Source organism: Ochotona princeps, chromosome 19 (assembly GCF_030435755.1).
Source record: "Ochotona princeps isolate mOchPri1 chromosome 19, mOchPri1.hap1, whole genome shotgun sequence".
Taxonomy (NCBI): Eukaryota; Metazoa; Chordata; class Mammalia; order Lagomorpha; family Ochotonidae; genus Ochotona; species Ochotona princeps.
In genome coordinates, this window is record NC_080850.1 from 33502408 (window position 1) to 33519003 (window position 16596).

Sequence of the window (16596 nt, forward strand, 5' to 3'; positions counted from 1 at the left end):
TGTAGGTCCTTCCCGGCAGCCATAGTCAGGTTCCTTCTGGATGCCGCTGTCCCCAGCCCTGCAAGTCTGGGAGTGGGCCTGGTGCGGACAGCTCCTGAGTGGGCTCTGTGTGGCCGCTTCTTGGGCATGTGGACACTGGGACTTCCCAAGACCTCCTCCCAAGGGCCATTCCCAGAGATGAAGGTTCTGCACCCCCAAGCACAATTCCAGAAATGGGGTGCTGGGCCGGCTTCTGTGTCAGGCTCACAGTGCAGTCCTTCCAAGGCTTTGTTATCCGTAACAGCGATGCGGTGAAGATGCCGCCTTCCCTTTGCTGCGTGGAGTCCCCTAGGGCAGGAGCATGCATGCTGACTGAGGACCCGGAGGAAGGACCTGCTTCATTTCCCTCGGGAGAGTTGGGGGTGGGCTCCCACCTGCCCAGCACTCGCGGTGTCTCCATGTTGGAGAAGGCACTCGCCTGCAGATGGATTACAGTGGCTGCAGATCGGCTAGCTTCCAGGAGCTCACAGCTGGCTTCTGTTGATGAATTTCGGCCTGATTAGCATAGGTTCTGGACCAACATCAAAACGTGCAAGCGGAAACTTGGGAGGGGTGGGAGCAGCCGAGTTTGAACTTTCTAACTTTGAAATATGGGCAAGAGGAACCCCATGTACAGCCTGTGTGATGGCTCCTGGGTCTTTGAAGCTAGCCTGATTTGCCCAGAGGTCTGTGGGCTGGGGTCCAGCCCGGCCTCTGTGGCCTTGGTGGCCCTGTGTCATACCCGGGGGCAAGCAATGGCATGGTGGGAAGCTTCCCTTATGAGGCCACCTCCTCATGTGGATGCCTGACCTGAGTCTCTTGCAGACTCGCTGTTCCCTGCTATCCCCACAGGATCTGCCTGGATCTATGCCAATCCCTTCTTCCGGGGAGAGGCAGTATCTCTACGACCCTCACCCCAGTTCTGAGCTTTCAACAGATGCGAGCGTTTCTCTCTTGCCTTCGTCCTCTGTGGGTTGAGTTTGTAGTTGTGCTTTCAGTTAAGCCCTAGAAGCGATCCTGCTGTCTTGCATGCCCTGTGTCCCTGCGGTGGGTCACAGCTGCCCTAGGGCTTCTTGGGCTGCAGTTCTGGCCTTGAATTATGGTCTGTGTGAGTGACAGGAGCTTAGGGCTTTCCTGGCTTTGCCACGTGGTGGAAACCCCAGGTGCACAACTTGCCCTGTGAGGCAGGATAGTTGACCAAGGCAGGGAAACATCTGGCCTAGCCAGCTCCTTTTCACCAGGTTGTGGGAGATAGGAAGTCAGACTTCCTTGGAGGAAAGCTGTGTATTCAAAACGGGGTGAGAAATGACCATCTTCGCCCAACCCTCCTTGGTTCCTCCCCTGAGCCCTGTTGTCAGAGAATGCACTCCAGCACGGGCACTTTGTGACTTGGCTGTGTTTTTTTCACAGAGGTGGTGCCAGGCAAAGCCAGTCCGTAGAGTGTTCTGGCTTCTGTGCCACAGGATCTTTCGTCTTTGAGCGATAAAATCAGATGGTGGTTTGAAGTTTAAGTTGCTGCTTCATTTCAGAACTGTTGCCTTCTTTGTCATGCATCTGGTTGGCATCTGCTCTGGACCCCTTGGTCACCTGGCTTCCAGGCACGTAGGCAGGCTTCCTTTAGAGTCGCTGGAGTTTCTTTTCCTGATCAAGCAAAGGCAAGTGCGTGAGATGAGGCTGAGGTACAGAAGGTAGGCACGAAGGCCTGGCTGCTAATGCTTATCTCACATCAGCCCAAGGTGAGCTCTCCTTGGGAGTGGTTAACGTTGCGACAGAGTTGCTGGGTTTGCATAGCTGGCACCTCTTGCTCTGGTTCCCTTGCCTGGGTGTTTAGCTCGAGGTCTCTGCTATTCAGACACTTTACAGCTGCTCCATCTCCACGTTCTGCCCTCTAATCTGTGAGGTGTCCGGAGCTAAGTGCAGAGACCGTGAGACAGGCCACTTCTTCAGAAATCAGTGATTGGGAGCTTGCCCTCTGTGGTGTATCTGTGCTCATAGATAAAGGTGGGCAAGAAGAGAGGTCAGACCCTGGTGTGGGAAGCTGACCTTGTTGAGCACCTGTGCTGGGGGGATCCAATTCACCGTCATCTGAACATCCAGAGACAAGGTCCTTGTGCAGCCTGTGTGCTTGTGGGTTCACTGCCAAGAGCAGTTTGGAGCCACAGAATTCACCGGGTCACAGGGTGGCATTTAACAAGTGCCTTTAACAGGTACCACGTGCCCGCTGTAGGCCCTCTGGAGGCTTCTGTCCTCACCAGCACCCTCAGCCCGCGTGAAATGGCCATCACAGCCCTGCCTTTGAGCAGCTGTGAGATGCTCCATCACAGCCTTTTAGAACATCTCTGCTCCTCTTTCCTCTTCTCCCCAGAAATGGATCCTCTCTCTGGTGACTGACCTGGCACGGCTTGATTTTCTCTTTGACTCATCCATTCTTTCCATGAACAAAGCAGGGGTTCCTCCCATGTGCTGGTTGCCACTCCAGGTACCCAAGGCACATCTGGCGGGGTGTCATGCCAGCTCTCCCTGGACACATGTTTCTGAGCTCCCCTGTCTTCATGTGTGAAGTGGATGAGCTAGTAGGTCTCACGTAGGGACTGGGGTGAAGAGGACAGGGGAACTCCGGTGAATTCTGTCCTAAACCTTTTCTCCCAGGATAGACACCCCATAGTGTTTGAGTTTGTACCATGGAGGAAGCCGTAGCCCAGAAGCCAAAATAGCTGAACCCTAACTGTAATTGGGAAGAAAATGTCAGGAGTGGGGAAGGGGCAAATGGAGATGGAGGGACAGGCACAGCCGGGACCCTCTGTGGGGTTTATGGCAGGGTGAGTTGGGAATGTGACCGGAGCGGAGGGTCTGCAGGAGCAGCATAGTTGGGGTGTCTGGGAGGAGCCACACTGTGTGACAAGGTTGACATGGCAGCAGGTGAGAGGAACATCCGTGAAGCAAGGGCTTGGGGGGAGCACTGTGCAAGGATGAGCATGGGGGCAACTCATGGTTGTATCAGAAAGGCAAAGCTAGAACACCCCGGCTCTGGCCAAGGGGGAGGAACTGGGTTTCTGTTGCGGCCTGGGAGGGGTATCACACTCCTGGGAGCTCATTGATCTGACTTCTCAGGAAGCAGGGAGGGTCCCTCTGTTGTGCTGTCGCACATGGGGCAGTGCAGGCACAGTGTGTCGAAGCCTGGAGCTTGGCCTTGGGAGAAGAGTTCACTCAGGCCACTTAGCTGGAGGGGGCAGGGCGGTGCTGTGTGGCATTGCCCAGCAGGTGGTGAGATGGGTGGGATCAGTGCCTATCCTGTGTCTGGCCCTGCATCAAGTATGCACCAGGTTTCTAGTGTGTACTCTGTTTTAGGTGCGTTGTGTGGTACTGGGACTAAGCTAGGGAAGCCTTCCTGGAGGACCCCCGAGAAACAGGCAAGAAGCAGTCACTGAAATACACGATGGGAGTCCGTGTTAGGACAGACTGCAGCTGCTTGGAGTACCTGGAGGAAGCCTGCTGCTGAGACATGACTGGCCCAGGAGGAGCCCAGGGAGCAGGCAGGACAGAGGAGACCCAGGGCGGCTGTGCACTGTGGGCACGGGTCTGCATCCATTGGACCAGGATGGGGATGTGTGCTTGGGGGAGCTGCAGGGGCTGCTGGTGGAACCGTGTGTGTTGCAAACAGCCCAGCCCAGTGCTGCTGGGCTGCAAAGGTTTCTTTTTTTTTAATCTGAGAATGACAGGAAGCCACGGATGCTTATGACCTCTGGTGGCGAGTCACAAGCAGATCTGCATTTGACAGAGACACTGTTGGAGGAAAGGAGAAATAACGTGGGGTTGCAGAGGGGCGTGCGAGGAACTTGGGGCTATTGTCCATCGGGTCAGGCACCAACCAGGTCCCTCCGCTACTGGTCAGCACTGCTCACAGCTGCAGGAGTAAGGCCTGTCCTCACTTAGTGATAAGGAAATGAAGACTTGGAAAGGTTGTAGGAAACACTCAGGTTCTCACCTGCGGGAAGCAGTGGCGCCCTGGGGGTCGGGTCCCCCATAGGTGTGCTGTGAGCTGACAGCCTACCTCCTTCCGTCATCACAGCCGGGGAGAGGTGAGAGGCCGGGTGGGGATTAGGTGCCACATCATCACACCCTCCACCTCCTGTGAATCCTGTATGTGGAGGAGTCTGCCCCAGCAGGGGGGGCAGGGACATCCGGCTGGGAAGGGCTGCAGAGCGTGGGCCCTCCAAGGAAACCAGGACAGCTGGCGAGACAGGCATCTCAAGGGCATTTATAGCAGCAGAGACATTTGTATTTTAAGCAGGTTCCAACACCATGGTAGAACATTCTCTTTCTTTCTTCCTGAACTGCCTGGGCCCTCACACCCAGGATGGGCAGGAGACGTGGGAACAAGGTGCCTGTTCCCGCCGCCGCCCCACCCCAGCCTGTGCGCCTCGGGACGTCTGCTTTCCCTCCACCAGGCTTGCTGCCTCTGCTCTGGTCCTCATGTTTCCTCTTGGCTGGCATCCTGCCTTGCCACTTCTGCTGTCTGCTTCTGCTGTCCCCTCATCCATCCCTTCTGCCAGGAATTTTTCCCTCGCTGTAAAAATGGACACACCATTCTTAACCTCCTCCTGTTTCTGGGAGGATGAATCAATGAAATGAGCATGCGCTTCCCTCCTACTTCCTTGTTGGCTGCAGCCTTGCATCTGGGTTGGGGATATGTGTGGCTCTCTCTAGGATCTTGCCATTGAGTGAGAGTCAAGTTCATAGCCATGATCCTACGAGCCAATCTCTTTTTTGAAAGTCTGGCCTGGCTCGGCTGCTCCAGACTGCTGGCTCCTGCAAAAACTTTGCGTGGGAGCACTCTGAAGATAATTCTATTTTTTAAAGTTGTGTTTGTTTATTTGAAAGGCACAGAGAGAGATTTTCCATTTACTTGTTGACTCTCCATATGGCCACATTGGTCAGGGCTGGTCCAGGCCAAAAGTAGGAGCAAGAAGCTTCTTCTTGGTCTTCCATGTAGGTGCAGGGGCTGCTGATTCAGACATGAACTGAACCCAGTCAGCTTCCTTGCCTCCTGAAAGATGATTGGTTAAGCTGTTGACAGGCTCCACAAGGTGGGCAAGTCCTAAAGTATAGAATCACTAGCATGTGCTTGCCCTCCTGGGTGGCTTCCCCATGGGGAGTGTGAAGGGGCATCTGCATGCCCGGGCAAGACCGGGAAGTCTGCCCACTTGGGCCTTTGGCTTATGTGCGTGGGACAGTCTGCACTTCAGCAGAGCTCCCCCTGCCCTGCCCTACCTTCCTCATCATGTGTTCCCTCAGTACACCACCAGGGAAATGCTACCCTTGGTTTGGGGCTGGCCAGAGCCAGGATGCAGTGCTGCCATCAGAGAACTCAGCCCCTTTGGGCAGCAGGCCATGAGAGCAGCATGCACCGTGCAGAGGGGGTGTAAGGGAAGGGTTAAGGATGGTTTTTGGGAAAGCAGTGTCCTTCACACCACTGGGAATGAAAAATAAAACAAGTTAACCCATTCCACTAACTATTGAGTCAATAATTGTGGAACATTGGGAGCATCTAACAAATTGTGCAGGGAAACCACGTTGACTTAGGCCAGTTGTATGGAATAGACACTTTCCCTTGGACTGTTAAGAAGCAGTTTGTAGACTGTGATACATTCCCTCCACAGGGACCATCTCCTTTGTGACTGCCCTGGGGGCACTCTCCCACCCCCCGGAATGGTAGTTCCATGTAGTCAGCCCTGCACACTAAACCCGAGCATCTAATGCCTCTCTGGAATGACCTTGTCTAGCGTTGCGTCCTTATTCCCATTGAAGACCTCGCCAAGTTTCAGCCGTTACACTTGTCCCTTCTCTGTGGTATCTGAGTTTGCAACAGTAGTCCAGCCGTCCAGAGTTCTCTCTTGGGGCATTCAGTCCCCCTGCCTAGATGTCCCTAGTTGTGGCTGCATCTGTTCTGTAGCAAGTAGGCTCTGGGTGATTCCTTGTCCTTTGCAGATGACAGCCCTGCCAAGGAGGCCTGCAGCCAGCTGTCCTCTGTGATGCAGTCCTGTGTCACGGGTGACTGCCTTGCATGTATAATCCCATCCTTGCCACTGTGACATACACTGTAGGGTGAGCTCTGAGATGGTGTGACTCTCTTGTTCCTCATTAGCCTTTCCCCACCCACCCCCACCTTTTCACAACCATCAAATAACCTTTTCCCAACTTTATTATTACACTGAGATTTGCAACATGGTGATTTTCTAATTGTAGCCTGCCTTCTAAATTTGTTCAGGTGGCATTCTCTTATAAAGAGGTTTTTCCTTGTTCACATTCTGAGCAGCTTGGTTTTAAAGTTTAAGCCTGCGCCGTGTGTGTGTGTGTGTGTGTGTGTGTGTGTGTGTGTGTGTGTGCAGTAGAGGTGGGAGCTGGGGCCAGAGGACACGTGGCCAAGCCCTGGGTCCCACAGGACAGCTGCCAGTGCAGGTGAGGTGGCCCCTGGCTTAGGGGAGGACAGCTGCCACTTGTGCCCAGGGCTCAGGTGATCTAGTGGACATCTGGAAGGAGCTGTGCCAGTCAACAAAGGAAGGGTGCCTTGGGTGTCATCTGGAGCCCTGCCAGAAATGGAATTGTATCCATGTGCTTGCTTGTATTCAGCAACAGGTAGTAACAGAGCAGCTGTTGTGTGCCTGCACTGTGCTGGGCTCTGAACCTAGACACAGGCCTGATCATTCGAGGTTGACATGTCAGGTGCAGTTGAGGTCCACGGCTTCACCAGAGGCGGGCCTGGTGGGTGACACAGGAAAGCAGAAGGTCTGGTGACAGAGCATCCGATCTGAGCAGTGAGAACAGAGTAAAGCGTTCAGCTCTCTGAGGACAAGGCGTCCAGGCCGGAGGAGGTGCAGAGAGCCTGGAGTGGCAGATTCTGACATGTGGCTGGTGATGCGTGCACCAGGCAAAGAGTGGCAGGGAACCCATGACACTGTGCAGTCAGCAGGCACCTACCTCGCATCCAACTGGTAAACCAGCAGAGCTCTTCCTGCCATGATAAGATCTGGGGGGGGCAAATGAAAACAAATCAGAACTCATCAGCTGTGAATGAAATTTTCAACTGTGAGCTGTCAACCGTCTGGATTAAAAATAGATGATCAGTTGATGAAATACAGTGGAGAAAGTGATTTAAATAAAATGTTAAAAATATCCTGCAGCGTACGCGGGGTGGGACAGGTTGTCTGAGGCTTTCCCGGAGGCTTGCGTGAGCTCTGAGCCAGCAGCAGCTGGTTATTCTGCTTCACAAATCACAGAAGAGGGAGACTGGCCCTTCGCAGGTGGACCTGCACTCACTTGAACGTATTGGTGTGTAATGCAAAATGGGAGGGAAGATTGGTTAGGAGATCCCATTGGCACATTTGTGTGTAAGTAGGTCAGCACTTTGAAGGTTTCTGCTGTGGCACATGAAGAAGCTGGAAGCTTCAAGGGCCTGGGTTCATGCGTGGGGAACCTGAGAGCAGGTTCCCAGGCGTTCTTAAAACTCTTTAACTTACCTTCTGCTTTCTCAATTCCCCTCTTTTAAAAAGTTAGAGCTAATTTTTTACTTCGCTGATTTGTCATAGAATCAGTGTGAAAGTTTGAATTTTTCGTATTTCCTCTCTTCTGGGCTTGAGCCATATCTCATACAACCTGCCCGAGACCTTGTGTCCCAGCGTATCGTATCCTGAGACCTGTTTCAAGGGCATTTTGGTGGCTTTGGCTTTCCTCGTTACAAACCCAAAACCAAAACCTTCTTTTCCATTGGAGTCTGTCTCTCTCTTTTTTAGGAATCTGGATCGAAGTGCTTTAGTCTTTAAGGGCTGTCACACCCAGACGTGGGAGCTGGGAGCCTGGCGTCCAGGTCCCAGAAGGCTTGCTTCCTTCTCACGGTGCCAGGCTTTGTCTTGGATCTGGGAGCCTCAGGGCTGCTGTGGTTTATTGTTCATTGTTACTGCATACCTCCCTCTCTCCGTATGACTCTGTGTCCCAGTCTGTCATTTTTTTACAAAAAAATTGTTTCTATTTGAAAGGCAGATTTTGCAGACAAGAGGAAAGGAGGAGAGACACGGCTCTTCTACCTGCTGATTCACTGTGCAAATGGCTACAGTGGCTAGAGATGAGCTGGTCCCAAACCAGGGACCAGGAGCATCTTCCAGGTCTCCCACATGGCAGGGTCCACATCAGGGACCCAAGGACCTGGGCCATCCTCTACTGCTTTCCTAGGCCATAAGCAGAGAGCTGGTTGGGAAGCTGAGCAGCTGAGACATGAAATACTGGCACCCATGTGGAATGCCAGAGTCATAGCGCAGAAGGTCAACCTGAGGTGTCACTGTGCCAGCCCCTAAATTTCTCCTTGTCAAAAGGACACCTGTCATACTCAGAAACCAGCCCAGTGAGCTATTTTTGCTTGGTTGCCTCTGTAAACACTGTTGTCAAATGAGATTGAATTTCCAGGCCCAGAATCCAAACGTGTGCTCTGTAAGGCATGTAACTCAACCTGTGCTAGAGGTTATGAAGCCATGACTTCCTGAGGGTGAGTGGGGCCTCCCCATAGAGGGTGGCAGAGATGCACTCCTCCTGTACCTGGTTCTGTTGCACAGGCCTGGAAGGACCTCCTCAGTGGTAGCAGGTGACTCTGCCCTTCTTGCAACATCTCACCTTTTCTGCTGGAGGACTTGGGCCGGAGGAGACCTTTTATTTGGCTGAATGTGAAGTTAACAATTTGCATGTCTCTCCAAGCCTAATCCAATTACATGTTTCTTCTTTTAATTTCACAATTATTTTTACTCTCTTTGTGAAATAAACATAGTTTTTATTGCCATTTACACAGATTTTTTTTTTTAAGATTTATTTGTTTGCAATGGCAAGGCTGAGCTATGCTGAAACCAGGAGCCAGGAACTTCATCCAGGTCTCCCACATGGGTGGCTAGGGCCCACCAAGCAGCTTGGGCCATATCCTGCTGGTTTCCTAGGCACACTAGAGAAAACTGAATTAGAAATGTAGCAGTCAGGATTCAAACCAGTGCCTCTGTAAGGATGCCAGCACCACAGCAAGCAGCTTTACCTGCATTGCCTCAAAGCTGGCACCCTATTTTTTTTCCTAAAAGTAAGAAGTTAAGAAAACCTAAGAGACAAATTTTTGCTCTTTTCATCAACCCTTCTGCTGTGAACTTTAAGAGGCAATCCCAGCACCCAGGTTCCTTGAATGTGGAGCAATGCAGAGTTCTGAATGCCTAGATTCTCCTCCCCAGGGGCAGGTGTGCAGGAAGTTGACGGATGCTAGGGTTCAGTCCCTGCTGCAAGCCGTCACCCTCCATAGACTTCAGAGCTTTCAGCTTGTGCTTACAGCACACTGCTGGAGAAATGTGCGGGCATCCCAGCCTGTGCCACTGCTAGCATCACTGTGGTGTTGGGGGATTATTATTTCACCTCTCAGAAAGCCGTCTCTCCCTTGTTCCTTGCTGCCTTTGTCCCCAGAAAGGAGGATGTGTGTCTGTCTGCCTTGATTGGTGGAGCCTGGTGTCTCCTAGTGAGGTGCAGGCTTCTGGCCATGACTCTGGCTGTCCCCACAGGCCTGCCCTCAGGGTGTGGTACAACTGGATTGCATTTCCAGGGCTGTGGGTTTGCCAACCAAGCTGCACTTTTGGGTCCTGACAAGAGCTATCTCCCTGTCCCTCGAGTCTGGTGGCCTGTAGCTTATCAAGGGCAGTGGGGGCCTCACCTGGCTGTTAGGGTCGCTGTTCTTGGAGAGCTACCTGATGCCTCTTTGTAAAGGAGGAACCACTGTTGCACCTTTTGGCTCTTGTGTGTTCTCACCTGGCAAGGACCTGGAAGAGAGAAGGTGACTGTGACTATGACTGAGGGTGACTGCTGAGATGGGGGCACCTGGGAGGTGCCCAAGTTGTGGGCTCTCAGAGTACTTCTGTGGGGGACTCTGGGTTGATTCAGGGCTTTGTACCCTCAGCTGTTCCAAGCGGGGGCATCCACATATTTACTCCAGCAGTGGTTTGACTAGCACCTCCGTAGATACTTGTAACTGGTGTTTTGTGTTTATCACAAAGCGTTTGCTCCTTAAAACACACATGTTATTTATAGACACCGTCCATCCCAGTTGCGACACAGTAGCTTCAGGGTGTAACATGTGCCTTGTGGAAGACAGGCCCTGTGTGCGTGGGTTCCAGTCTGGCCTTGCTGCAGCCTCCTGCTAGCAGGTCTCCATGGTGTTGGCCATGCCTTGCTGCCCTGTTTGTCTCTGCATGGCTGGTTTTAATCTTTATACAAAATGGAAACTCACACTGTTGAGCTTTGTTCATATACCACATGGTGTCCTGGCAGCTGAAAAGCAGCTATGTGCCCTTGAAACTGCAATTTCCAGATAGGGATAAGCACCATTCCCTTCTGTGGCCATCTTTGGCGCCCAGGAGGCTGGGTGGCCTGCACCTGCGACTGCTAGCGGCTGGACAGGTCAGAGCTGCTGGAGCCCAGCCATCTAGGTCACGTTCTAGGAATGCTGATCCATGACACGGCTGGGTCAGGCGGCAGGAACACAGACCAGGCTCCGAGTTTAGCAACAGAAGCAAGGAAAATGGCCGCATATGGAGCCCAGAGATTCCTCCTCAGCCATGGATGTGAGCGTCAATCCTGAGGCAAGCTGAGACCCAAGTCAGGAAGAAAGCAGAAGCTTCGGTCTGAGCTTGTTCAGAGCTGTAGTCCAGGGGGAGAAACCCCAAGTCAGGTCAACCTGGGCTGAAAGGGGAGGGGCCTGGCAGGAGGTGTTTGTGGAGCATCTAGATGGATGCAGGGAGCGCAGCCTCTTGCCTCTTACCAGGGGGGTTGGATAACAGAAGGATGTGCTGGGAGAGGAGAAGGGGAGGGAGAGGCACAAGTAGGAAATTCCCGGGAAAGGAAAGGATTGTGTGGAAGCCAACCCAGCTGGCTAGAGGAGCAGAATGCCCCTGCATCGTAGAAATTCCAAGTTCTCCACTGTGTCCTGGGGAAGAATATGGAGCTCAGAGGGACCCAGAGTCCTTCAGGGCAGTGAGGACATCTGGCCTGGCAGATAGGATGCCCACATCCTCCTCTGGAGTTCCTGCCAATGCAGACCCTGGCAGGCAGCACTATGCTTGTATAAGCGATCGGTCTCCTGCTGCCTGCGTAGGAGACCTGGATTGAGATTGGGGTCCTGGCATCTACCCCAGCTCTGCCATGACAGTTGCAGGAATTGGGGGAAAATAGTAGATAAGAGCCCTCTCTCTACTTCTCAAAAAAAAAATCACCTTTTCTTCACAGTAGCCGACTTTGGCTTGCATGTGCCTCCTGGCTAACATTTCAGGGGTGCCTCTGGCTACGCCCAGTCATGATAGTACCCCTGAAGATAAAGGCTGCCTCGGGGTATCTGTTCCAGTGCTGAGCTCCTGGTGCCTGGTGCAGAGCAGCAGGGCGCACAGTGCCACCCTGTGATCAGCCTTCAGCAGCCACTGGCTCAACTTCCTCCATGTCCTGTCACAGCAGTGCAAGCAGTGACAGGACCATTTCCTGTTACGTATGTGGTGGTCTCCAGGAAGGCTGCCATTCTCTTGGTTTATGCTGAATTATGATGGAAAAAAACATCACCCCAAAGTCCCCAGGGGCTTCAAGCTGGCAAACAGCATCTCCTTGTTCATGTTGAGTGCTTGCAGCTAATGAACGCCACCTCTATTCCACATCCTCTGCCTTCTGGGTCTCAGGAAGAAGTGAGGCCCTCACCTGGCCGTGTCATTTCCCCAGGGGACAGGTGACCAAGCAGGACAGGGTTGCTTAGCAGTGACCACTGACAGTTCCACACACAGGCATCCTGTGTTCAGGGCTGGTGTTGCTCCTGGCACGGGACCTCTGCTCTGCCCAGGGGAGGTGCTGTGCTGGGTTCACCGAGCCGTGAGCAGCACTGCAGAGACAGGGAAGTGCTGTAGTTGCTCCCAGATACGAACAGGCAGTCACAGTACCATCGCGTCATGACACGTGTATGCAATAATTGCATTTGCACAAAAAGTAAAAATTTGTTTTCTGTTCATCAGAATTTGAAAACCATTTGTCTGAGGGTTGTCCCAGGAAGCTAACCTGGAAGAGGGGCAGGAGGTGGCCACCATGGCCTTCTCTGTAACGCCTGCGCACGCACACACACACACACACACACACACACACACACACACACTCTCTCTCTCTCTCTCTCTCTCTCTCACACTCTCTCTCTCTCTCTCTCTCTCTCTCTCTCTCTTTCTCTTTCATTTGGAAAGAAGCTCCTTATCCTAGTGGTCCACCTGCCATCTCCAGGCTTTTCTCCTGGTTTACGTCCTGTTCACTTGGGTTGTCTGTAGCAGGCACGTCTCATGCCTGTGTCTCTCTTGGGAGGGCACACTCTGGGTTCAGGTCGGCTTCATCCCCAGGTCAGTTGATGCTGGAGGTTGGGGCAGACGTGTTCTCAGACACCCCTGAGGCCCCTGCTACCACACTAGGCATGCACTGGACACTTGGTGAGCCTGCGCGACAGGAAGATGGCAGCCCTCCGTGGGTGCACCCTGTCACTTGGTTGGCGAGAGCAGCCAACAGCAGTGCGGGTGGCAGTCGGGGTTGTAGACTTCAGTGCATTCTGAACTGGGTCAGAAGCGCTGCCTCCCTGGGAGGGGACTTAGTGTCTCGTCCTCATCTGCATGCGCGTGTGCTGCCTTGCCAATGCAAGTGGCCTCCTCTCAAAGGCAGCCATTTATGCTTTCCAAGGGCAAGGATTGTGTCTCCTCTTCCCTTTCTTGTAAGAGAGGCCCCACGGCTCCTGATAAGAACTGCACGCACAGTGGGTGCAGTCAGTTCCGCCTATCTCGCTTGCCTTTGAACCTCCACCACACACACAGATGGTCCTGGGCCTGTGGGCCTTTGCAGAGCCCTGATTACATGCAGGCCTTGATCTTGAGAATTTCACAGGAAAAAGGGAATGAACTCTCAGCAACTCCAATCTAGACCTGTGGCACAGTTGCATAATGAGCCACACACAGCCTGAGTGGGCTATCTGCGCTCTGAAGCCCCGCGCGCCTTGGAGAAGCCATGTCCTGGGACCTTTGGGTGCTTGACCCTGGCGGCAGGAGTGGGTGTGATGGGGCCTTTCAGTCTTTTGCAAACATGTAACCTCTCAAAGTCATCTGTCCGTCCATAACGCACTGGTGAAGAAGTTGATGATTGTTATGATCTGATGTAACTTTGGCTTCCAGGGCTGGGATGACATGGAGGTCTCTGGACAGTGAAGGGCCTCCACGAGTGTTGCACTGCAAACGAATCCTTTCAATTTTTGTAAATGGTGACAATTGAGTTTATCTTACATCATAACAAGCCTTCCCGTACTTCCATGCTACTTTATGGAAGCATCATGTGCATGGGAAACAGACAAACCAAAAAGGCCATTTCCATTCAGGCTTCTTGAGTCGAATTGCTACCACAAGGTCAAGCGCACTATTCCGAAAAGGGGCGAAGGAGGGGCTGATGGTGGCTGTGTCCCTAAGGCCTGCTCTTCTCTCTCTTGCAGTGCAAGTTGGAGTTCCACGCTTGTTCCACCGGCAAAAGCCTCACCACCCTCTGCGATGGACCCTGTCCGTGTCTCCCCGAGCCTGAGCCACCCAAACACAAGGCAGAAAAGAATGGTGAGTGGGTATCTTGGGAGATTCCCCGAGGGGTCAGGGAAGGCTGGCATGTCCAAGCTCTGTGTCAGTCACCAGGAGCCTGGGCAAAGTTATTCCAGCCTGTGCTGGGGCAGTGGGCTGATTCGGAAAGCTGGGGTCTGGCTGGTAAAGGGAGCAGCAGTTACAGCATCTGCAGCCGCCATCATGGAGAAGCAGAGCCGGTGTCTGAAAATCACCCCGTGAGACCACAGCGGGCACTGGGTTCGTTCCAAGGTCAGATGGGCTGTGGTATGGGAGGAGCGGGCTCTTGAGCAGCTACTGGTCTTCCTTGAACTCTCCACGGCCAGATATCAAAACAGAGTCTGCGGAGATGGCTGCAACTGTGGAAAGCAGGCTCCCCAAAGCATTTCTTGATGAGTAGCAAAAGCTGGGGCTGCAGTGTGGAGATGAAAGGGAAAACCTCCCCGGGGCAGGAAAGGTTGGGCTTGTCTGCAGGTTTCCACAATGGAGGAAGCAATGTTGTGCCTATGATGGCAGCCCTTTGTTGAGCCTGCCCTAATGAGACCCAGGGTGGATGACTGGATTTGCCGTCTGTGCGGCTGGGCTTTCCTGGGATAGCCAGCCAGCCTGTGGAGAATGGTGTGGTTTTGCATGAGTGTGAGTGTGGCATGAGCACGCACAGATGCCTTGTGCAGCGGCAGCTGTCAGTCGTGGCAGAACATGGACAGAATGTCGATCCGTTTGCCTGTTTATGCGCTGCATCGTCTTTCCTGGGAAAGTTGACCGTTTTTAAATCTGAATGTGCTCCTTTCAGAAATACGGTGCTGAGAGGTTTTGGAGGGAGGTTGAGCTCAGGGTGCAGAGAACGCTGTAAACCTTGAAGCCCTGCGATGCCAAGTCATCTCCAGTGATAATTCATCTCCGAAAGGCTCATCGGGTGCCTCCGGGCCTGACTGGTATCAGTGCACGCACACACACAAGCTCTGATGGCTGGGGGCGGAATCTAAAGCCACCTGTTGTTGAGCACTTGCTGCGTCTTGCTAATTAATTTCTGCCTGGAGATTCTGTTAAGACTTGCTCTTAGGAAGGGTCCGTTGGCTCTGTTCTTGCAGAGATATCATGTATTGCTTTTATTTTCTCTTCCATTCTGAAGTTAGGAAGGCAAACCCAGGAAATCTGTTCAACTCTTACTGTCTGTAGTTTCAATAAACGGGAGATGGGAGTGGGGAGTCTCACCAAGGACCCTCAAATCTGCTGTACTTTCTTCTTTTGCCATGAAAAAGTAGCAGATGGGTTTTCCTGTAGAGATTTGTGGTTTTCCGAACAAAGGACAACCTTTGTTTCTTGCAGGTGGGCTCCCTACCTGGCAGGTAGAGATTTGTTCTTGAATATGAATATGACACTCCAAATATGGCCCTGACCATGCAGTCTATTTGTAAAAATTAGAACAACTTCTTGCTGGACCCACGTAAGTAGCTCAACTGCCTTAAAGAGTAAAAAGACTCCAGGAACATCTTGTTCCTGAATTTTGAAAGGTCAGCTGGAGCATGATTTCCATTTAAAAACGTTTCATTTCAAAAAAAATGTTTCTAAAAGCATAGACTGCTGAATTAATGGTAAGAGAGAAAGATCCAGCACAAAAGGGAAAGGACTTCATAATGACACACCCGACAAGAGAACATGGAAAAAGACCAGTAGTGTTCCCCAACAATCAGAGTTCCAGTCCCTTCTCTGACCTGCGTAATGAGTTCTGGGTGGGCAGTGTGCTTTATGCTGTCTTCTGCATCTGTACTGGGAAAAAAAATCCTGGCAAGTGTGGCTCAGTCTCGAATCCCACCTGGAATAACCTTGGAACCCTGTGCCAGTGAGTGTGTTCCTTGGGAACACAGACTTGGTACAATTCCTGCCATGGGATTCTCACACTGGACTTCTCTGCTGGTAACACACTTTCTAGGATGGATCTGACTGCAGGATTTCTGTATGCATGGGAGGAGCCAGGGACCACACCGGCGGATGGTGGGGCTGACATGCATTTACCACAGATCCAGCAGCCACCTGGCAGAGGAGAGTGTATTCTGTTAGGGAGTAAAGTGTAGATACTCGGTATGGGTTGGATCAGGGTATCCCTGGAGCATGAGAACATAATATGGACAGTGAGGGTGGCGACAACTCCCCAGGATCATGTGAAGTGAAACATGGGTAGCTTGATCTTCAGAGGACTGACCTTTGGATCTGACCTGCCATTTCTCGCCATGTGGCACTTGTGGCTGTTTGTGAAAGACAGCGAGTCATGACAAGCAGAGAATGTGGCCACTGGGCTGAAGAGGAAGGCCCAGGGTACAATGGAGAGACCAGAGGTAAAATGACAAACATCTTGCAGTTGATAAGTCAGTTGTGTAGGTGGAGGGAAGAGGGAGTCCACCTTCCCTGGCCTCAGCCAGCCGTTTCCGGGGCTGCAGCCCATGCGTGCGGCACCTGCACACAGCCCCAGCCCCTGTGAGACAGGCCATGGCTCTGGACCATGTCCGGAGCAGTTCCGTGTCTGTGTCTGTTGAAGAGATCGCATTTCACAGCTTCCTGAGTGCAGGTGTGTCAAGCATGTGGCAGTTCTATTAATGTTGCTATTTTATTTTCAACCTTGGCTCTATTTTGAACCTCACTTCCATCTGCCAAGGAACGTGTTCATGGAGTCACTTCTAGGTAACTTTTGTTCATTCAGGATTGTATTTAAATTCCCAAAAGTGGGCCAGGGTGTGGGGTGGGGACTCTGAGCTGTGACTTTGATAGGAGGCAGTTCTTAGTGTGGTCTGTTGTTCTTTGACACCTTCCACCTGTGTGATGTCCTTAGGATCTACGTTGGCCATTAGTGCTCACCCCACTATGTCCGGCGAGGTCCTTCTTGTGGCCTCTGCTCACTGTCTCCATTGAAGTC

At 52.4% G+C, this 16596-nt stretch overlaps 1 protein-coding gene across 1 annotated transcript in view; it reads left to right on the plus strand.

Annotated features, from left to right (window-relative positions):
- Nucleotides 1-16596, plus strand: part of SPOCK1 (SPARC (osteonectin), cwcv and kazal like domains proteoglycan 1) — a 416328-nt gene that overhangs the window by 329526 nt on the left and 70206 nt on the right. The window contains exon 6 of the mRNA XM_004586431.2: nucleotides 13571-13685. Coding sequence (XP_004586488.1) covers nucleotides 13571-13685 — 115 coding nt within the window. The remainder of the gene's footprint in view (nucleotides 1-13570; nucleotides 13686-16596) is intronic.